This window comes from Bubalus kerabau, chromosome 3 (assembly GCF_029407905.1).
Source record: "Bubalus kerabau isolate K-KA32 ecotype Philippines breed swamp buffalo chromosome 3, PCC_UOA_SB_1v2, whole genome shotgun sequence".
Lineage (NCBI taxonomy): Eukaryota > Metazoa > Chordata > Mammalia > Artiodactyla > Bovidae > Bubalus > Bubalus kerabau.
In genome coordinates, this window is record NC_073626.1 from 54269452 (window position 1) to 54293447 (window position 23996).

A 23996-nucleotide genomic window follows, 5' to 3' on the forward strand; every position below is an offset into this window, starting at 1 on the left:
AAAGCAAATTACAGGGTTCACACACTTTCTGGTATGCTCATGTGACGTGGTCAGGAGGGGCCTGCTGCTCAGCTCATGCAGCAAGACTGGTGAAGTTGGCTTTCAGAGCAACCAGGGAGTATTAAATTTAGCCAAAGTATTTAAGTCGTACCCTGAATCTTTAGAACACAGTAGGCCCACAAAATGCCCTTCAACACCTTGGAGCCATGAACTCTCAAAGGCTTAAATATTTTTATGAAAGACAGCAAATATACACAAACATACTAACACACTTCAGAGACAAATAGGCGTAAATGTATCACCTATAATAACTGACACCAATTTGAAAGCTTTTTTATTGATACTTCAGAGAAGAGATATTGAGAAAATTCTAATGATCAAAGAATGACAAATAAAAATTAATTGTATAATTTAACCTTAACTCTGCTGCTGCTGCTGCTGCTGCTGCTAAGTCACTTCAGTAGTGTCCGACTCTGTGCGACCCCATAGACGGCAGCCCATCAGGCTCCCCCATCCCTGGGATTCTCCAGGCAAGAACACTGGAGTGGGTTGCCATTTCCTTCTCCAATGCATGAAAGTGAAAAGTGAGGGAGGAGGGTTCAGGATGGGGAACACATGTATACCTGTGGCGGATTCATTTTGATATTTGGCAAAACTAATACAATTATGTAAAGTTTAAAAATAAAATAAAATTTAAAAAAAGAAAGAAAGAAAGAAAGTGAAAAGTGAAAAGTGAACGTGAAATCGCTCAGTCATTTCCAACTCCCGGTGACCCCATGGACTGCAGCCCACCAGGCTCCTCCATCCATGGGATTTTCCAGGCAAGAGTACTGGAGCGGGGTGCCATTGCCTTCTCTGAACCTTAACTCTAAGATATGTAAAATACCATTTGCACTGTCTTTAATACTTTGTTTTTATTTTTGTTTACAAGAAATTATATATTAATAAGAGCTTACCAAAAATCCAGAAAGACTTTCATTTTCTCACCCTTATTTTAAAAAACTTAAGTTCTTCATCAATGAAGAACTTATTCATCCACCTCAGTTGAAAAATGAGAGGGAGCAGATCATTTTATTATTAATATTGTTGGAAGAAACCTCAATTCCCATTAATATATTATAGCATACTATGACTAAATAGAAAATGTAATCATTTTCTTAAAATTTTATCAGAATGAGAATGAAGTCAATTCAGACCACTACATTAGAGGATCAGTCACCTAACCTCCCACTCTCAAGATGACCAAGAACACTCCATAAGAAGTGATATCCATGTTGGTAAAATGTTACTAAATGTGCAAGTAAGCTGGGGTCTATATTTATTGGAAACAATCTGATTATAGTGATACATACCATCTTCCTCAACTCCTGGTTGGAAACAATAAGGACATTTGGTGGGTCCCCAATGGCAGTGGCAGCTCCCCCAATGTTTGTGAAGATCACTTCTGCAATCAGGACTTGTCTTGGATCAAGGTTGAGCACCTCACATAATCTGTCATAAATGAAGGAAAATGAAAACAGTCCCACTATCCATATTGTGAAAGGCACATGTGTGACCTAAATATTTGCAAAGCACTTGCAGGTATAAGAAGCACGCACACACACACACACACACATCTATGAGAAAGGCAATGCTGAGGGGTAAACAGTGACAACAGTGCTATAGAGCTACAGGATAAAGTTGACTCTCAGCACTTCTCTGAAAGTTAACACACAATCCATCTGAACCATCCATGTGAAAATCCATTCCTGCCTCACCCCCACAGGTCTGGAGGAAGCACTTGGTGTACAGGCTCCCTTGCAGGGCAGGAAGTGGCACAGATGAACGCATCTTTGCCACCAGACCCCTCTGAGTCAAGGTGGGGCTGGAGCAGAAAGCACTGTCGCCCAGTGGCTCACACCACACCTGCCAACCTAGCTCCTTACCCAGCTTACGTTTCCAGATGCTGAGGCACTGTGCTTAATTCTAACAAAGAATACACATTCTATAGCAGTGGCTTTCCACCTTAGCTAAACATTAGATTTGTCTGGGGATCTTGACACTCTTGCTACCCAGCTCATGATAGAACAACCCTTGGAGATGGGCCTAAGCAGCAGCATTTACAGCTCCCCAAGTGGTCCACTGAGCACACAGTTGAGAAAGGCTGCTCTAAAGAAAGTTCAGGGAAAACCTCATGGTGTCTCCTCCACCCACCCATTTACATTGCCCACTTTCTTACAGAAGCCAGGCCTGAGTCTGGATGTTGGCAGCAAGGGGAGCCCCTGCTGCACTCAAGGACCTTTTTTGGTGGGGGTGCCCTGTGGCATGAGGGATCTTGGTTCCTTACTAGGGAGTGATTCCATAGCCCCTGCAATGGAAGCTCAGAGTCTTAACCACCAGACCACCACGGAAGTGCCTCAAGGGTCCTTTCTACTATCTTCCAGCTCAGAGTATAGCCAGCAGCTCTTCTGAGTAGGATTGGCCTACAGAGCTGTGTAGAAGTTGAGAAGGGAGTTCAAAAAAGAGGATCAGACTCCAGTCAGCAGCAGCAGCTTTCAACTAAGGAAGCCCCAGGCTCTGCTTTTAGCAAGAAAATGATTAGTGTGTGCTAATCAACAACGCCAGATTTGGATGTCTAACTGTAAAGATGGTGTGCTGTGCTGTGCTTGGTTGCTCAGTCATGTCCGACTCTTTGCCCATGGACTGTAGCCCAGCTCCTCTGTCCATGGGGATTCTCCAGGCAAGAATACTGGAATGAGTATCTCCTCCAGGGGATCTTCTTAATGCAGCGATCGAACCCAGGTTTCCTGCATTGCAGGAGGATTCTTTACCATCTAAACTACCAGGGAAGCCCAACTCTAAATACTAATGTTACTCAATCCAGAGGCAGAAGAAATGTGATTAAGCTTGCTGCTGCTGCTGCTGCTGCTAAGTCACTTCAGTTGTGTCCGACTTTGTGCGACCCCATAGACAGCAGCCCACCAGGCTTCCCTGTCCCTGGGATTCTCCAGGCAACAACACTGGAGTGGGTTGCCATTTCCTTCTCCAATGCATGAAGTGAAAAGTGAAAGTGAAGTCGCTCAGTCATGTCCAACTCTAGCAACCCCATGGACTGCAGCCTACCAGGCTCCTCCATCCATGGGATTTTCCAGGCAAGAGTACTGGAGTGGGGTGCCATTGTCTTCTCCGGTGATTAAACTTAGAGAGTCATAAAGAATATAATAGTATAATATAAACAGTGAATCTGAGCACACCGATACTTTAATCATAAAATATGCAATTTATATACCAATAAATGGAATTGCTATTCCCACATAGCAATTATAGTGTGCTGACTCACCTAAAGCCAGACATCCTGGAGTGTGAGGTCAAGTGGGCCTTAGGGAGCATTACTACAAACAAAGCTAGAGGAGGTGATGGAATACCAGCTGAGCTAGTTCAAATCCTAAAACATGATGCTGTTAAAGTGTTGCACTCAATAAGCTAGCAAATTTGGAAAGCTCAGCAGTGGCCAAAGGACTAGAAAAAGTCAGTTTTCATTCCAATCCCAAAGAAAGGCAATGCCAAAGAATGCTCAAACTACCACACAATTGCACTCAACTCACACACTAGTAAACTAATGCTCAAAATTTTCCAAGCTAGGCTTCATTAGTATGTGAACCAAGAACTTCCAGATGTTCAAGCTGGATTCAGAAAAAAAGCAAAGGAACCAGAGATCAAATTGTCAATGTCTGCTGGATCATAGAAAAAGCAAGAGAATCCCAGAAAAACATCTACTTCTGCTTTATTGACTACACCAACGCCTTTGTGTCAGAACAAACTGTGGAAAATTCTTCAAGAGATAGGAACACCAAACCACCTTACCTACCTCCTGAGAAATCTGTATGCAGGTCAAGAAGCAACAGTTAGAACTGGACATGGAACAACAGACTGCTTCCAAATTGGGACAGGAGTACGTCAAGGCTGTATTGTCACTCTGCTTATTTAATTTATATGCAGAGTACATCATGTGAAATGCGGGGTTGGATAAAGCACAAGCCAGAATCAAGGTTGTCAAGAGAAATATCAATAACCTCAGATATGCAGATGACACCACCCTTATGGCAGAAAGTGAAGAGGAACTAAAGAGCCTCTTGATGAAAGTGAAAGAGGAGAGTGAAAACTGGCTTAAAACTCAGCATTCAAAAAACGAAGTTCATGGCATTTGATCCCATCACGTCATGGCAAATAGATGGGGAAACAGTGACAGACTTTATTTTCTTGGCCTCCAAAATCACTGCAGATGGTGACTGCAGCCATGAAATTAAAAGACGCTTACTCCTTGGAAGAAAAGCTATGATAAACCTAGGCAGCATATTAAAAAGCAGAGACATTAATTTGCTGAAAAGGTCCATCTAGTCAAAGCTATAGTTTTTCTAGTAGTCGTGTATGGATGGACCATAAAGAAAGCTGGGCACCAAAGAATTGATGCTTTTAAACTGTGGTGTTAGAGAAGACTCTTGAGAGTCCCTTGGACTGCAAGGAGATCCAACCAGTCAATCCTAAAGGAGATCAGTCCTGAATATACATTGGAAGGACTGATGCTAAAGTTGAAGCTCCAATACTTTGGCCACCTGATGCAAAGAACTGACTCATTGGAAAAGACCCTGATGCTGGTGAGAGGGTAACAGACAGGAAGGCTAGGGGGTCTCCAAATGGAGGAAATAGGCTGCAAGGGTCACATGTTTTTTATCTCTCTCTTAAGTGGCAGGAGGAAACAAACTACAAGTGTCAGATTTTTTCCCCTTCTCTATACAGGCAATGGCACCCCACTCCAGTACTCTTGCCTGGAAAATCCCATGGACAGAGGAGCCTGGTAGGCTGCAGTCCATGGGGTCACTAAGAGTGGGACACGACTGAGCAACTTCACTTTCACTTTCCACTTTTATGCATTGGAGAAGGAAACCGCAACCCACTCCAGTGTTCTTGCCTGGAGAATCCCAGGGACAGGGGAGCCTTGTGGGCTACCATCTATGGGGTCGCACAGAGTCGGACACGACTGAAACGACTTAGCAGCATACAAAATTAAAAGGAGGTTTCTCTTAAAATTCTGTGTTGCCGTGACAACACCTGGCTCCACCTGAACTTAACTTTTCTCAAACCTTAAGCTAACCAATGCGTTTTTCTTATGGAAATGCTTTTCTTAAGCTATGTTAATGAACTATGTATTTACCCTAGACTCTCTCTTCAAGTCGGTTCTGCTTAAGACTCAGAACCTATAAGGGCTCAACAAACCTGTATGTTTTTCCTCATACATTGTTCTCCTAATCTATGTTAATGAAACTATATATTTACTTGGAAACCTGCCTTTCTTCAAGATTCATGTCGATCGTTTTATGGCCTGGGATGATTCACCTGGTGCCAATGTTATCTCAAAATGTATGTTGTGGTTGAGGGACCTGGTGCCACTCTGAGTTTTGAATCATCTCCTTTCTCTAATTAACAACTCACTGATAGGTATAGACTAGCAGGTGGGTACTCTTTCTACCCACTTCTGATGTCTATGTCAAAAGCTTTCTCTATCTCTTTTATACTTTAATAAAACTATTAAATACACAAAAGCTCTGAGCAATCAAGCCTCGTTACTGATCCCGGATTGAATTCTTCTTCTCCAGAGACCATGAATCCCGGTGTCTTTCATGGCTCAGCAACAACCTTTCAGTGGGAAAGATTCAAGGTGTGAGAAGGGGATGACAGAGGATGAGATGGTTGGATGGCATCACCAACTCGATGCACATGAGTTTGAGCAAGCTCCGGGAGTTGGTGATGGACAGGAAAGCCCGGCATGCTACAGTCCATGGGATAGCAAAGAATCAGACACGACTGTGCAACTGAACTGAACTGATTCTCACATAAAATTACAAAGCCAGTTCCTAGCAGAGTGAGGATGTAAACAAATCCCAGCAAGGCTGAGACAGCCCTCAGCTGTGCAAGCTGTACAGGGATGTTGAGAATCAGGGTGCCATCATCAGGGTGTATAGTGACTTGCTGGAGTCTGGCACATTGTGAGATGGTTTCAAACCACTGTCAGCAGCAGAGTTGCCCTGGTTGGAGGGTGGTGGGTGTGAACTGCCTCTTGCCCACTGAGGTGTCCAGGGGCAGGGTTGGTTTTAGCATATGCTTTATCCACCATTTACCCTCAGAAGAACTATACCTCTGGGTATTGGGAGGTGCTGCACCTCCTGTGCAGGAAGGCTAAATCTAGCATCCTGCCCCTCAAATCCATACTTGCACGTGGACCATGACAATGCAGCCAGACTTGCAGAAGGCTGGGCAACAGATTAACTCATAACACTGCAGGCCAATCCACGAGATGCTCCTAACTCTCTGTTCCTCTCTACCCTTCCTTCTCCCCTCCCGACTCCACATTCTAACTTACTCCTCCTCTGAGGGTCACTACTCTCCCAAACACCAAAGGCATCACCCATAATTAGTCCTGAGCTCTGGAAGTAGCCCCTTGTTGGTGACATTGAACTTGCTGTGTCTCATGCCTCATAAGCAGGAGAATCTCTTATCTGGTAGAATCCTCAGAACACTAGATTGTTTTAATTCCTTTGATGGAAAAACCCAGATCAGTGCAGCTGAAGTGAGTTGTCCTCAGCTGAAGTGAGGACATTTAGACAAATGTCCTTACTACCTAGCATCCCAGAAGCCACCAGGCATACCTATAACCTCTCAGTCTCTCTAGAACCAGCCAGCACCAGCACATGATAAGTCTAAGCAGGGGAAGACCACGATATGCTAGGAACCATCTTTAAAATAAAGGACATAAAGTCTAGATAAAAGTGTAGGTCCATGACCTTGGAAGGGGCTGTACAATCACAGACTGAAGCCCAAGCCCCAGGAGGCCCCATGCAATCAGTCCCACAAATGAAATGGGTGGAATTAAAAGGAGCAAAATGGAATCAAACTGAATTTCCCTTTCCCAAAGTTACCTTGCAAGGCCTTGCCACGCCAGGTCATGCAACCCTCCAATCATCCCACAAGGATCCTGCCAGAGCAAGACAATAGCCCCACCTCCTGCTCTCTGGCTGAGAACCCCATAGAGCCCATGGAGCAGAACTCCTGGCCCCTGATGCTCTGTCCCACAGGACATAAACGTTTGTGTGTCCTGATTCCTGAAGGCATTTCTGCAACCACTGCTACTGCCATCACAGCTGTGCAGTCAGAGCCAAGTCCCAGCGGATGTTCAGGTCAGACCCAATCATGTGGGAGGAGGGCAAGGTCAGACCCAATCATGTGGGAGGAGGGCAGCCAGCACACACCCATCAGCTGCTCTGATGTCCACACAAGGCCACTTTGCATACCTTATGGTCACGGGAGTGAAGAGGAGCACTGTTGTGACATTGTCCAGGAAGGCAGAAAGGACAGCAGCAACGAGACACAGCATGAAGATCATGGTCCACACTCTTCCTCGGGACAATTGGTATGCCTGGAATGCAATAAAGAACAAGCTAGGGTCAATGGGGCCAGAAAACAGATGCAACTTTTCATTAGGGACTCTAAGAACTAAGGTTCTAAATAAACACTACATGGCGGATTAAAACTTAGACCTACAAATTCCTAAACCTGCTGAGATGAGGCAGTAATGGCTGGACCTGAACTTCTAAATCCATGCGGGCCTACACTTCTTCCCTCCAATTCTCATTTCAGTACCTTGAGATGGTCTGTCTCTCATAAGGTGACAACCTGTTATGTCTGTATCTTTTTACACACTCCTTTTGGTTGGACAGCCTGGGCTGTGACTTTGGGATTCACCTGAGCCTAGAGTCTGCTGATCTTTGGGGATCTAGGGGTTGCTTTTAGTACCAAGGTATTGGGAGGAAGAGGCAAGATAGCTACCTGGGAGGTGCAAGATAGTGCACAAAATTGGCAAAAATCACGATATGGTTCTATCTTTCAAAGTTTGAAAAGGGCTTCTTAAATAACTAATTTTTCTGTATACGAGACAGCAGAAGAGACACTGATGTATAGAACAGTCTTTTGGACTCTGTGGGAGAGGGAGAGGGTGGGATGATTTGGGAGAATGGCGTTGAAACATGTATAATATCATGTATGAAACGAGTCGCCAGTCCAGGTTTGATGCACGATGCTGGATGCTTGGGGCTGGTGCACTGGGATGACCCAGAGGGATGGTACGGGGAGGGGGGAGGGAGGAGGGTTCAGGATGGGGAACATGTGTATACCTGTGGCGGATTCATGTTGATATATGGCAAAACAAATAAAATATTGTAAAGTTAAAAAAAAAAAAGAATAAAGTTCCCTAGACAACAAAAATAAATAAATAAATAAAAGAACTTTTCCGTTTCAAAAAAAAAAAAAAAATTCAAGCCCAGCCCTAGTCTGCATTAGCCTTTTCCTCCCAACTCTGATAATAGGATCAACACAAATTCTACCAGTCAGAAAATGGTGAAGGATTCCCCAGGGTCCCACTTATAAAAATGAATGCTTATATGTTCAATGTCATAAAGTAATCATTGAAATTATTTCACCTAAAAGCAGAGTAATCAGAACTGATGACTTAAAATATTTAGATACTCTGAAGTGCAAAACAGTTTTGGTGCATAGCTCTCAACCTGCCAAGTTGAACACCATCACACAAATATTCAACTTGAATACTAGTCTCCTTGATCCTCTTCTTTGGTTATTTGTTGAGAATCTGAAAGTGATGCTCAAAGACAACTTACTTAGCATAGCAATTATACCCAGGTTTGCAGCAATGATTTTGAAAAGGAGGACAGAATTGTAAAATATTTGCTTTAAAACATAGTTTTATTCACTAAATATGTAATGGTAGGAAAAAAGTATCCATTGATACATAACTATTAAATGCCACATCATACATACCTTTACAGCACAATAATCAAAAAATCCAGTTTCTGAAAATATGGCTACTAAGATCATCTATAAGGAAAAGAGAAAAAGGAGACAGAGAATGTTTCAGAGCACCATCCTGAAATGACATCAGTGACCACTTACACATCTGAGCTCTGACCTCTATATGAAAGCTACCACCTCATCAAACGTCTCACTCTTTTGTTGAGTGTGGTCCACTTACTAACTCTCTGAATCAAGTTCCCTTACTAGAGGATTTGCACCTTTACATTTGTCCAAGAGTATGTGCCCAAAGTACATTATCCTTCCATCTGAACTTCACAGTAAACATCTGTGTTATAATTACTCTGACTTATAGACCAGGAAACTGTCAGGCAGAGAGGAAAAGTGACTTGCTCAGAGTCACAAAGCTAGAAACAGCGCAGGAAATAGGATAGAATGTGGCCTTTTGCACCTAGGTGTTCACACAAGCAACAATTAAAAGTTTTAAGACTTTTAAACTGACTTAAATTACATTTATTTATTTTTTTAAACTAGCTTAAATTTTATAAGTGTAGTTACATTGAAATGAAGACTGCTGGGAGAAATATTAACAACCTCAGAAATGCAGATGACACCACTCTAATGGCAGAAAGTGAAGAGGAACTAAAGAGCTTCTTGATGAGAGTGAAAGAGGAGAGTGAAAAAAACTGGCTTAAAATACAACATCCAAAAAACTAAGATCATGGCATCCAGTCCCATCACTTCAGGGCAAATAGATAGGGAAAAAGTGGAAATAGTGGCAGATTTTATTTTCTTGGGCTTCAAAATCACCGAGGACAGTGACTTCAACTACAAAATTAAAAGACACTTGCTCCTTGGAAGAAAAGCTATGACCAACCTAGACAGCATATTAAAAAGCAGAGACATTACTTTACTGACAAAAGTCCGTATAGTCAAAGCTATAGTTTTTCCAGTAGTCATGTACAGATGTGAGAACTGGACCATAAAGAAGGCTGAGTGCTGAAGAATTCATGCTTTCTAACTGTAGTGCTGGAGAAGACTCTTCAGAATCCCTTGGACTGCAAGGAGATCAAACCAATCGATCCTAATGGAAATCAACCCTGAATATTCATTGGAAGGACTGATGCTGAAGCTAAAGCTCCAATACTTTGGCCACCTGATGTGAAGAACTGACTCATTGGAAAAGACCCTGATGCTGGGAAAGATTGAGGGAATGAAGAGAATGGGGCAACAGCAGATGAGATGGTTGGATAGCATCACCGACTCACTGGACGTGAATTTGAGCAAACTCCGGGATTTGGTGGTGGACAGGGAAGCCTGGCATGCTGCTGTCCATGGGGTTGCAAACAGTCAAACAGAGCCTTGAGCAAAAAAATTTATTTAATTCTCTGTACTTTGGTCTTCTCACCTTACTTCTGTATGTCTTATTCCCTTGTAAGGTTGTTGTGAATTATGTAAACTAAAGTACTTTAGAAAATAGTGGGCCCAAAACTGTGTTTCACAAAAACAGTACAAAACAGTATAAATCTCTACCTCATCTATAATGACCATCATTGTTCATCCTATCCAAATGGCCACTGTGAGGCCACTTATAGAGTGAGATGCTTCACACCAATGGAAGCTACACATGAATGACCACATGTGTAGGTGACCTACACAGGGTAGGTCCTGTGTGGTCTTCCATTGTTGTGGTGAAACTGTTACACATGTCTGCTGCCAGAACCACCCAAGAGAGACTGGAACTCAGGGACTGGGTGAGTGGTCCCATGGGTGGATGACTGGAAAGAAGCAGGGTAAAAGAGACAGGGGTCTGGTTATACAGACTGTCTCTGGACCACACACACCCCAAAGTTCTATATAGAACCTTCTTGAACTGATTCCAACTGAGAAAAAATTAAGCCATTCATTGTTAAAATCCAATATAACTATACTAAGAGGATAATTAAATTAAAGTGAAGCCCTAATCCAATATGACTGTTGACCTTATAAGAAGAAGAGAGGAGGACACAGACATGCCCAGAGGGACAATCATGTGTGAGGACTTGAGCGGATGATCATCTATAAGCCTCAGAAGAAACCAAAACTGCACACATCTTGATCTTGGACGTTAGCCTCCAGAACTACGAGGAAATACATTTCTGTTGTCTAAGTCGCCCAGTCTATGGTACTTTATAATGGCGGTCCCAGCAAACTAATACACCAATCATTTAAGCTTTTTTTATAACAAAAATTTATGAGATATCTGGTACGCCTTCCTTTTTCCTTCCATATGTCCAAACTCTATATACTTTTCAGAACCCAATACAAACATTAGTTTCTCTATAAAGCCTGAGTTCAGAGCACTAACCTGAATCCCACACTGCATCCACAAAGGAGACAGTTACTTTGAATCACATTGAAGCCTAGAGCAGCACAGTCCTCCTTCAGATCACCCAGCCTCTGTGGGGTCTGTTCAAGAACACATGAGCCGACCCTTGTCAAATTCCCCTTATTCCAATTAAATCTGTTTATGACTCATGTTCCACACTAACTCACTAGTGTGTCTTAAAATTCCCTTCCTACAGGTTGATTTGATGACACTCTTCATAGCATGCAGTAGGGTGGTCACTTGAAAATATGGTAAATTAATAAACTATTACTTAGGGATAATTTCTTCCTTTCTTCCTTTATCCATATAATTAAAGGTACTTTTTCAATCACTGAAAAATTTATATGGTTTATTTATTTAAGATATATCATTTTATATTTTAAGGACAGTAACTCAAAAAACTGCTAAATTTTCTCAATGGCAAGATTATTTCTCTATTAGAGAGGCCTTAGGCTAAAATTTTCCAGCTAACCAACCAGAGCACCAATCACTCCATTCTTCATCAGGAGAAATTAGCTAGACCTGCAAACACTTCTCAATCAAGCCCTAACAGTCAAGCAGCACGGTGTCCTTAAGAATTAGCAGTGACAGCAGTAAAAGACAAAGTCCCAGGTTATAGCAAACTTGGGGCCCAGTCCCACTGGGAGGACTGTCATTACCATGCCAAACAGCAGGGCCAGAGTCTCGAAATCAATCCACTCCACCACATGGGTCAGGCTGGGTCTCTGCAATCAAACCACAAATTAGCCAATTAGTCCTGGGCCTCATCCTCCTGGTGATAAGCTGTAAACATGTGCACTTTACAGAAAACCCACTCATGGCCAGAGTTGAAAATCACAAAAATCACACCATCCACTTGCCTTTGAAATCCTATTATTCATTACTGAAAAACAGTCATGACCCAAAGCATCGTAACATCAAAACTATGCACTTGTCAATGAGAAAGGCAGACTTCTTAAGCCCTGTCCCTGTCCCTAAGGAAAGGTAGGATCATGGGGAACTGGGAGCCCAGACTGGGAAGTGAGGGTACTTGGAGAGCCTGGTTGTTGGAAAAGGACTTCACAGTGGTCCAGAGATTTTCCTGCAGCACAAGGCATGTGACACACATCAATTAATTCCAATATTAAATAACTACTACTACACTACTCCTTAACAATTAATCAAAATAACAGAGGTTTATGTGTAAGTTTTAGGATTCTGGGACACTTTACCCTGAGAGTTAGTGTTTGTTTATACCAATTCTAGCCATAAAAGAGAAAAATAAATAAATAACAAAGTATCACATATTATTTTTACTCTTTGGTTGACTGACTGGCCTTTAGAAACATTTTTCAGAACAATCTGTGAAATTCTACAGAGTTTTTTTCCAATCCCAAGTTCCATGTGTGGCCACCTTGGTCAGTTCAGCACTGCTCCTCAAACAACCCCAGGCCTCCATCTCCAGAGTATTTGGCCTCTCTTGCTTCTCTACATTCATTCCAATGTCCCTGCAGGATGGAACATGCTCAGATCCTGAGGGGACAGTATCACCTCACAGACATGCACTTCCAGGGACCTCCTGATGTCTGTCCCCAACCTCACTATCTCCCACCCCTCTGCTCCAGCTAGGATGGCCTCCCCTGGTCTCCAAGGGCTGACAGTGCATATGGCTGGATCTAACATTGCTCAGGTGCATGGCCTGGATGAGTACTTGACCATCATGAGCCTTTCCTCAGCTAGGATGGGGTGTGTGATAAAGTCAAATATTAATTGCTCATCAATGCTATAAAGTTCATTAGTTCATGCCTTTAACAGGAAATGTGAAATAGTATATTAAAAACTGACCAGCTAACACCTAATTATTGGACTGTCTTTGAAGATGACATTCTACCAAATGCTAAGCCTTTGACTCAAAATGTTACAACTTACGTCACCAATCACAGCCAGTGCTGCTAATGCTGAAAGGGACCCCAACATGGCTGCTAGTGTTCTGTGAACAATCTGGAAAGAAGCATAGAACATTACTACACTCTAATCCACAGGATTTTAAAACACACAGAAGCCTGTATTGGTATAAGTATTTGTGAAGATCGGCCATTCTATACCATACCTATTGAAAGTGAAAGTGAAAGTTGTGTCCGACCCTTTGCGATCCCATGGACTACACAATCCATGGAATTCTCCTGGCTAGAATAGTGGAGTGGTAGCCATGCCCTTCTCCAGGGGATTTTCCCAACCCAGAGATCAAACCCAGATCTCCCACATTACAGGCAGATTCTTTACAAGCTGAGCCACCGGGGAATTTAGGACAATCGATAAATCATGGCTTTCAAAGTCTGGATGCCCTAGAGGCACACACAACTGTCACCAGTCTTCTTTCTAAAGAAAGGTGATTTAAGGTGATTATCTATATGTATGATGCTATTAAAATTTTTTTACTTGTTTTGGGTTTATTTTCTGTTGGCAGGTCTTATTCCTTTTCTTGTGTTTCCTGCCTAGAGAAGTTCCTTTAGTATTTGTTGTAAAGCTGGTTTGATGGTGTTGAATTCTCTTAACTTTTGCTTATCTGGAAAGCTTTTGATTTCTCCATCAGGTCTGAAGGAGAGACTTGCTGGGTAGAGTATTCTTGGTTGTAGGCTCTTCCTTTTCATAATTTTAAATATATCTGGCTTGTAGAATTTGTGTTGCTGCTGCTGCTAAGTCACTTCAGTCAAGTCTGACTCTGTGAGACCACATAGATGGCAGCCCGCCATCCCTGGGATTCTCCAGGCAAGAACACTGGAGTGGGTTGCCATTTCCTTCTCCAATGCATGAAAGTGAAAAGTGCAAGTGAAGTCCCTCAATCGTGTCCGACTCTTTGCAACCCCATGGACTGTAGCCTACCAGGCTCCTCTGTCCATGGGATTTTCCAGGCAAGAGTACTGGAGTGGGTTGCCATTGATCAGCTAATACCTTGATGGGAGTTCCTTTGTATGTTACTTGTTTTTCTCTTGTTGCTTTTAATATTTTATTTCTGTCTTTAATTTTTGTCAGTTTGATTGCTGTGTGTCTCAGTGTGTTCTTCCTTGGGTTTATCCTGCCTGGGATTCTCTGTGATTCCTGGACTTGGTTGACTATTTCCTATCTCATGTTTGGGAATTTTTCAGGTCTTATCTCTTCAAATATTTTCTCAGGTCCTTTCTCTCTCTCTCTTCTCCTTCTGGGACCCCTATAATGCAAATGTTGGTGCATTTAGTGTTGTCTCAGAGGTCTCTTAGGCTGTCTTCATTTCTTTTCATTCTTTTTTCTATATTCTGCTCTGTGCCTGTGATTTCTACCATTCTGTCCTCCAGGTCATTTATCCATTCTGCCTCAGTTATTCTGCTACTGATTGCTTCTCAGTTGTTCAGTCGCTCAGTCATGTCCAACTCTTTGCGACTCCATGAATTGCAGCATACCAGGCTTCCCTGTCCATCACCAACTCCCGGAGTTTACTCAAACTCATATCCATTGAGTCGGTGATGCCATCCAGCCATCTCATCCTCTGTCGCCCCCTTCTCCTCCTCCCCCAATCCCTCCCAGCATCAGGGTCTTTTCCAATGAGTCAGCTCTTCGTATCAGGTGGCCAAAGTATTGGAGTTTCAGCTTTAGCATCAATCCTTCCAATAAACACCCAGGACTGATCTCCTTTAGGATGGACTAGTTGGACCTCCTTGCAGTGCAAGGGACTCTCAAGAGTCTTCTAAAACACCACAGTTCAAAAGCATCAATTCTTCGGCACTCAGCTTTCTTCACAGTCCAACTCTCATATCTATACATGACCACTGGAAAAACCATAGCCTGACTAGATGGACCTTTGTTGGCAAAGTAATGTCTCTGCTTTTCAATACGCTATCTAGGTTGGTCATAACTTTCCTTCCAAGGAGTAAGTGTCTTTTAATTTCATGGCTGCAGTCACCATCTGCAGTGATTTTGGAGCCCAAAAAAATAAAGTCTGACACTGTTTCCACTGTTTCCCCGTCTATTTCCCATGAAGTGATGGGACCAGATGCCATGATCTTAGTTTTCTGAATTTTGAGCTTTAAGCCAACATTTTCACTCTCCTCTTTCACTTTCATCAAGAGTCTTTTTAGTTCCTCTTCACTTTCTGCCATAAGGGTGGTATCATCTGCATATCTGAGGTTATTGATATTTCTCCGGGCAATCTTGATTCCAGCTTGTGCTTCCTCCAATCCCATGTTTCTCATGATGTACTCTGCATATAAGTTAAATAAGCAGAGTGACAATATACAGCCTTGACATAGTCCTTTTCCTATTTGGAACCAGTCTGTTGTTCCATGTCCAGTTCTAACTGTTGCTTCCGAACCTGCATAAAGATTTCTCAGGAGGCAGGTTAGGTGGTCTGGTATTCCCTTCTCTTTCAGAATTTTCCACAGTTTATTGTGATCCACACAGTCAAAGGCTTTGGCATAGTCAATAAAGCAGAAATAGATGTTTTTCTGGAACTCTTTTGCTTTTTCGATGATACAGCCAATGCTGGAAATTTGATCTCTGGGTCCTCTGCCTTTTCTAAAACCAGCTTGAACATCTGGAAGTTCACGGTTCATGTATTGCTGAAGCCTGGCTTGGAGAATTTTGAGCATTACTTTACTAGCGTGTGAGATGAGTGCAATTGTGCGGTAGTTTGAACATTCTTTGGCATTGCCTTTCTTTGGGATTGGAGTGAAAACTGACCTTTTCCAGTCCTGTGGCCACTGCTGAGTTTTCCAAATTTGCTGGCATATTGAGTGCAGCACTTTCACAGCATCATCTTCCAGGATTTGAAATAGCTCCACTGGAATTCCATCACCTCCACTAGCTTTGTTCATAGTGATGCTTTCTAAGGCCCACTTGACTTCACATTCCAGGATGTCTGGCTCTAGGTCAGTGATCACACCATCGTGATTACCTGGGTCATGAAGCTCTTCTTTGTACAGTTCTTCTGTGTATTATTGCCACCTTTTCTTAGTATCTTCTGCTTCTGTTAGGTCCATACCATTTCTGTCCTTTATTGAGCCCATCTTTGTATGAAATGTTCCCTTGGTATCTCTAATTTTCTTGAAGAGATCTCTAGTCTTTCCCATTCTGTTGTTTTCCTCTATGTCTTTGCATTGATCACTGAGGAAGGCTTTCTTATCTCTTCTTGCTATTCTTTGGAACTCTGCATTCAAATGGGAATATCTTTCCTTTTCTCCTTTGCTTTTTGCTTCTCTTCTTTTCACAGCTATTTGTAAGCCCTCCTCAGACAGCCATTTTGCTTTTTTGCATTTCTTTTCCATGGGAATGGTCTTGATCCCCGCTTCTAGTGTATTATTTATGTTTGTTTGTTTGTTCTTTAGTTCTTCTAGGTCTTTGGTAAACATTTTTTGCATCTTCTCAATCTTTGCCTCCATTTTCCCCCGCCCCCACCCCCAGGGTCCTGAATCATCTTCACTATCATTATTCTGAATTCTTTTTCTGGAAGGTTGCAATCTCCACTTCATTTAGTTGTTTGGGGTTTCATCTTGATCTTCATCTGGGACATAACCTTCTGCTTTTTTCTTGTTAATTACCTTTCTGTAATGTGGTTTTAGTTTTAGTCACTGTAAGACTGTAATTCTTGCTTCTTTTGTCTGCCCCATGATGGAGGAGGCTAAGAGACTTGTGTAAACTTCCTGATGGAAGGGACTTGTGGTGGGAAAAACTGGGTCTTGCTCTGGTGGGCAGGGCCTTGCTCAGTAAAGCTTTAATCCAGTTATCTGCTGATGGGTGGGGTTGCCCTCCCTCCCTGGTAGTTTTTTGACTTGAGAAGACCCAGCCCTCAAGTCAATGGGCCCTATGGTCCAGTTAATGGTGACCTCCAAGAGGGTCACCATTAGACCTTAGGGGGACCTTCCCAGACTGCCACTGCCAATACCCCCATCACTGTGGTGAGCCCCTTCTGACCCACGCCTCCACAGGAGGCCCTCCAAATCTAGCAGGTCGTTTTGGTTCAGTCACCTGTGGCATCACTGCTCCTTTCCTCTGAGTCTTGATGTGCACAAGGTTTTGTTTGTGCCCTCCAAGACCAGAATCTCTGGTTCCCCCAGTCCTGTGGAAGTCTTGTAATCAAATCCCGCTGGCCTTCAAGGTAAATTCCTTGGGAATTCCCAGTCCCTTTGTCAGATCCCCAAGCTGGAAAGCCTGACGTGGGGTTCAGAACCTTCACAACAGTGGGAGAAGCTCTTTGGTATTACTGTTCTCCAGTTTGTGGGTCATGCATCCAGCAGGTATGGGATTTGATTTTACTGTGACTGTGCCCCTCTTACTGTCTTGCTGCAGTTTCTTCTTTGTTTTTGGATGTGGGCATCTTTTTTTTTTCTTTGGTAGGTTCCAGTGCCCTTCTGTGGATGGTTATTCAACAGCTAGTTGTGATTTGGTGCTCTTGCAGGAGGAGATGAGTGCCCACCCTTCTACTCTGCCATTCTGAACTGGAAGCTCATCGATTACTTCTTTAAATTAACTTTCTTCCCCCTTCTCTCACTTGTCTCCTTCTGGAATCCAGTTATCCTACATGAACATCTGACAGACAATGAAGGTTTTCTTTGCTCTTTTTCATTTTCTTCTTTGGTCTCCTCTGATTGAGTTATTCAAAATTCCTTTCCTCATGATCACTTATTATTTTATCTTCCGTTTGGTCTGCTCTGCTGTTGATGTTCTATTGCATTTTCCATCTTCCTCACTGAGTTCTTTAGCTCCAGAATTTCTGTTTGTTTCTGTTTCATGATTTCTATTCATTTGTTAATTTCCTCATTTTATTCATGTGTTGTTTTCCTGATTTCACTGAATTATCTTTTTCTCTTTCCTTGTAGCTCATTGAGTATCCTCAGTATAACTATTTTTAATTAATGAATTTATTTTAATTGGAGGCTAATTACTTTACAATTTTAAAAGTTACACTCCATTTATAGTTATTACAAAATGTTGGCAATAGTCCTCATATTGTACAATACATTCTTGTAGCCTATCTTAACATCCAATACTTTGTACTTCCCACTCTCCCACCCTTATATTTTGCCTCCACCTCCTCCCTGCAGGTAACCAGTACTTTGTTCTCTGCATTGGTATAGCTACTTTTGATACTTTATCAGCTAGATAGCAACATTCTGTGCCTTTGAGTTAACTTATTAAATGACTGCTATTATCTTTGGTGATGATATATTTCCTTGATTTTTCATATTCCTTGTAGCTTTACACTGATGCTTTCTCATTTGAAGTAGCAGTCAGTCAGTCAGTCAGTTCAGTCGCTCAGTCATGTCCAACTCTTTGTGACCCCGTGGAATGCAGCACGCCAGGCTTCCCTGTCCATCACCAACTCCCAGAGCTTGCTCAAATTCATGTCCATCGAATCAGTGATGCCATCCAACCATCTCATCCTTTGTTGTCCCCTTCTCCTCCTGCCTTCGATCTTTCCCAGCATCAGGGTCTTTTCCAATGAGTCAGTTCTTTGCATCAGGTGGCCAAAGTATTGGAGTTTCAGCTTTAGCATCTGTCCTTTCAATGAATATTCAGGACTGATTTCCTTTAGGATGGACTGGTTAGATCTCCTTGCAGTCCAAGGGACTCTCAAGAGTCTTCTCTGACACCACAGTTCAAAAGCATCAATTCTTCGGCATTCAGCCCTCTTTATGGTCCAGTTCTCACATTTATACATGACTACTGGAAAAACTATAGCTTTAACTACATGGACTTTTGTCAGCAAAGTAACAGACATCTCCTCAAATCTTTATTAGTTGTATTCAGATGGGATATATTGTTTGTTTGTTCTGTTACGCCTGATACTTTCTCTGATCTCCTGTGGACACACCTGCTGCACTCTTCTTGCTCCTTCTTGTGACAGAATGTGTATGCTTTTATGTGTTCTCCAGCTCTGCAGCTCACCAGGCTGGCTGCTGGAAAAGCCCCTTTTGTTGGCAGTAGGCGGTGCTATAGCTCCAGTTCTCCTTTGCCCACAGCCGGTCTGTTTTCTGGCAGCACTCCATCTACTGTTGACCAACAGTGCTCTCACCACCACACAGAGAGCATGTACTAGGAGCCACTACAAAGGCAGTGGGGGGAGACAGGGAGAGGTTGGCATTAGGGATGCCTGCAGGCCTTGGGGGGATCCTAGGATGACCTTCTCCAGGTCAATAATCAGATTTCCTGCTGAAGTGCTGAGTGCAGTCAGCAGGAAATGTATTCCTTTAATGTCCTTTGATAGTTTCACTTGACTCTTTCCTGACCTCCCTCCCTGCAAGCATGGATGCCCTGCCTGAGTACTCGGGTTCCGGCAGAGAGAAGTTGGTTCTCTTCCTGCATCCTGCACAGCTGGGGAAGCCAAGCACTTACTCCCTATCAGTTAGTTCAGCCCAATGGAATGTGGCCTTAGGAGAGGGGCAGTGCTGACCAAGGTCCTATTACCCTCTCCAGTGTGTCCTAACTTGTACTGTTTTCCTTCACTGACATGCTGTAATTTCCTCTCAGAAAGGCTGGGCTTCTACAAACTCTCTGCTGTTCCTGGGTATCTATCTGCTCAGGTCAGCACTGTCTAGGTTTTCCCTGATAGCAGCCAAGAGAGATTAGGTTGCCATTGCTGGCTTCTGCTGGTTTCACAGCTTAGGCTAGGGTATGTTTGCTTATTACTGGATGCACAGGCAGGAGAGGCTCCTCCTAGGTCCTGTGAATCTCACTGCTCCTACAGAGGTACTTTTTCTTTGTGGATGGATGCCTAGTTAGCTATCAGAAAAGGGAGACAAAAAGGAGGGATATCTCATGCTGCCATGATGCTGACATCATCTCCCAGTTTACATTTAAATGTTCAGAACATGAGATGGTTGACTAATCTTCTTCCTTGGGCTACTTTGGTAAATGTAAGGATAAATGAAGGGCAGGGAGACTTATCAGAAGAATGAGATACCTAAATATCTGCAGATATGTGGAACTCCCACAGCTGCCATTTCTGCCCATGTGGTGTGCTGGCTGCTGTACACTGTCCCCAAGAAGCTGTATGCCACTGCAGGTGTGCCTTGCTCTCTAGGGATCCCACATGAGCTCTGGGAGCCTTTGCTTTGTGTCATCTCATATAAATTCTCCTAGACTGGGGAGCACTGGGCAGCAGGAGCACCTGTTTAGGGAGGGGCCGCTCATGGAGGGAAGTACCTGTGCCTTCTTGAGCCCCTTCCCTCCCAGTACATGAGGGCAACGGCAGGAGCCAACTGATCCACAGTGACAGCAGAAACACTGGTGGTGGGTTTCCTAGACATCCCTCGGTTCTGAATCCTGTGTTTCTAAAAAGTCCCAGGACAGTGTACAAGTGGTACAGTTCCAGGCCTTGAATTCAGTACCACTCTGTGTTTCATAGGCATTTTAGCACTTACAATGTGCGTCCAGTTGAAGGCCATGTTTTCCAATTGTTTCTTCCTGCCATGATGTAGTAGGGTGATTATGGGCTTTTTGATGCTAAGTAAATTCTCCACATTTCACTTTCTTCATCTGCAAAACTTAGAGAACTTTTTGGTTTGTAGGGCATGAACTGGCTGTCCCTTGAGGTGACACCCTGCCTCTCTGTGCCCTGGTGTAAGACCTGGGCCAGCTCCAATTTTCCTGGGCTGGGTCCTGTCTGCCTATGAGGTAGTAACACTGCTCTGCTTGCTGTACTACCTTCCAGGTGGGTCCTCTTCCTACCCTCCCTTATCTCCTAGGAAGAGGGTGCTTTGGCCTCTTTGAAAGTGGTGGACCTTGCCTGCCTGTTCTTCCATGTGAATGCATTCTTGTCCTTGTGCATGGTGAACTGCCCACCCTTCCTTCTGAACTCAGATTTGGTTGTGAACTGTGTTCTGCTTGTTGGGATATGAGAAGAGAGACTCCCCCTTCCTCTTGCCTCAGTGGTGCCCAGGTAAGAAGCAGCCTGGGTCTCTTATGGATTACAGTGAGCAGAGGCCTGTTGACCTCATGTGCAGATGCTGAGAGGCTGGCTGGAAGCAGTAGGTGGCCATACCTCTACAGGGAGGGGTGGTGCCTTCTCCTTCCGGTGCCAGAGCCCGCTGAGCCTGGTTCTCACATAGCTGGAGAGAATCTCATAACTCTTGCTGAGCTAGGGACCTACCTTGGGGGAGCACCGACTGCTGCACTTCTCACTGCACTGCCACTGGAGGGAATTTCTGGCACCCATTGCTATTCTGGAGTCTCCTTTGAGAATGTCGCCATGAACCATCTCCTTTCATCAAGGGGTCCAGTTTGCCTAAGAAGCTTCATAAGGAATGAAAGAGGGTTCACCTGCTGGCCAGTGGTTTGGGAGGGCCTGGCAACAAGGGTCTCTGCTCTTTCTCCCCCAACCCCTACTGCTCTTGTGACTGTTCCTCTTGCCCAGGGCCTTCTGTGTGTAGGAGAGGCAGGGGCCATATCTGAGGGGTGGGCCAGCTGCCACCTCACTGGGGTAGTCAGTGATGGGGGTAGTCTCATCACTGCCTTTGAGGTCTGAGTATCAAAGGCACTTCACATAAGAGCCAGCACACCCACTTTCTTCTTAAACTCATCTGTTGTGTTCCCACCTGTGATGGTTTGGCAGGGTCTGTATGTTACCAAACAAACCACCTCAGCATGGGTGCATCCATGTGTCTGTGAGGGAAGGGTGGTTTGAGGGTGGCACCCAAGCTAGGCTGTGTTGGTGTTTCTGATCCCAGACTAACCCACAGTGCTGTCTGTCTTCTGTGTGTGCTAAGTCACTCAGTCGTGTCTGACTCTGTGAGACCCCATGGACTGTAGCCTGCCAGGCTCCTCTGCCCATAGGATTCTCCAGGCAAGAATACTGGAGTGGGTTGCCATGCCCTCCTCCAAGGGATCTTCCTGACCCAGGGATTGAACCCACATCTCTTATGTCTTTTGTATTGGCAGGCATGTTCTTTACCACAAGAGCCACCTGCAAAGGCAAGGTAGCAGGAGAGGGAGGGTAGGAACAGCTGAGACCACCTGTGCACATCTGGATTCTTTGAGAGTTAGGAGAAACAGTTATGCCTAATGTGATATTTTCTTATTTTTTTTCTTTTCTTTTTTAACTGGAGGAAAATTGCTTTACAATGTTGTGTTGGCTTCTGCTGTACAATAACACAAATTAGTCATTATATATATAGATAGATAGATAGATATAGATACAGATATATATCTCCTCTGCCTCTTGAGCTTCCCTTCTCTCCCCCATCACACCATTCTAGGTCATTACGGAGGGCCAGGCTGGGCTCACTGTGATATATAGCAGCTTCCCACTAGCTGTCTATTTAACACATGATAGTGTGTATGTGTCAATGCTACTTCCTCAATGCATCCCACCCACTCCTTCCCCTGCTCTGTCCACAAGTCCATTCTCTACGTCTGCAACTCCATTCCTTCCCTACAAATAGATTGATCAGTATCATTTTTCTAGATCCCATTTATATACATTAATATATGATATTTGTCTTTCTCTTTCTGACTTACTACAACAGATTCACATTCGTTCCTTTATATTCGGCTGAGTAATATACCACATCTTCTTTATCCGTTTCTCTGTTGATGAACAACAAGGTTGCTTCCATGACCTGGCTAATGGAAATAGTGCTGCAATGAGCACTGGGGTACATGTGTCTTTTTGAATTGTGGTTTTCTCAGGGTACATACCCGGTAGTGGGATTGCTGGGTCATGTGGTAGATTTATTCCTAGTCTTTAAGGAATCTTCATGCTGTTCTCCATAACGGCTATATCAGTTTACAATCCCACCAACGGTGCAGGAGGATTCCCTTTTCTTCCCATCCTGTCCAGCATTTATTGTTCATAGGTGTTTTGATGATAGCCATTCTGATTGGTGTGAGGTGATACTTCGTTGTAGTTTTGATTTGCATTTCTCTAATAATGAGTGATGTTGAGCATCTTTTCCTGTGTTTATTTGCCATCTCTATGTCTTCTTTGGAGAAATATCTGTTTAGGCCTTCTGCTAATTTTTTGATTGAGTTGCTTGTTTTTCTGATATTGAGCTATATGAGCTGCTTATATATTTTGGAGATTAATCCTTGGCCAGTTGCTTCATTTGAAATTATTGTCTCCCATTCTGAGAGCTGTCTTTTCACCTTGTTTACAGTTTCCTGTAAATAATCCAACCAGTCCATCCTAAAGGAGATCAGTCCTGGGTGTTCATTGGAATGACTGATGTTGAAGCTGAAACTCCAATACTTTGGCCACCTGATGTGATGAGCTGACTTATTGGAAAAGACCCTCATGCTGGGAAAGATGGAGGGCAGGAGGAGAAGAGGACAACAGAGGATGAGATGGTTGGATTGCATCATCAACTTGATGGACATGGATCTGGGTGGACTCCAGGAGTTGGTGATGGACAGGGAGGCCTGGCATGCTGCAGTTCATGGGGTCGCAAAGAGTTGGACATGACTGAACAACTGAACTGACCTGAACAGTTTCCTTTGCTGTGCAAAAGCTTTTAAGTTTAATTAGGTTCCATTTGTTTTTATTTTGACTACTCTAGGTGGTGGGTGTTGGAGGACATTGCTGTGATTTATGTCAGAGTGTACTGCCTATGTTTTCCTCTAAGAACTTTATAGTTTCTGGCCTTATATTTTAGTCTTTAATCAATTTTGAGTTTATTTTTGTGTTCTGTGTTAGGAAGTGTTCTAGTTTCATGATTTTACATGTAGTTGTCCAGTTTTTACATGCTACTTATTGAAGAGATTGTCTTTCCTCCATTGTATATTCTTGCCTCCATTGCCAAAGATAAGATTCCCATAGGTGCATGGG

At 43.4% G+C, this 23996-nt stretch overlaps 1 protein-coding gene across 1 annotated transcript in view; it reads right to left on the reverse strand.

The window, feature by feature from the left end:
• The window catches only part of OCA2 (OCA2 melanosomal transmembrane protein), a 326371-nt gene that overhangs the window by 210136 nt on the left and 92239 nt on the right, over positions 1-23996 (reverse strand). The window contains exons 10-14 of the mRNA XM_055571821.1: positions 13133-13204; positions 11884-11949; positions 8866-8922; positions 7326-7450; positions 1353-1491 (exon numbers count right to left, since the gene is read on the reverse strand). Coding sequence (XP_055427796.1) covers positions 1353-1491; positions 7326-7450; positions 8866-8922; positions 11884-11949; positions 13133-13204 — 459 coding nt within the window. The remainder of the gene's footprint in view (positions 1-1352; positions 1492-7325; positions 7451-8865; positions 8923-11883; positions 11950-13132; positions 13205-23996) is intronic.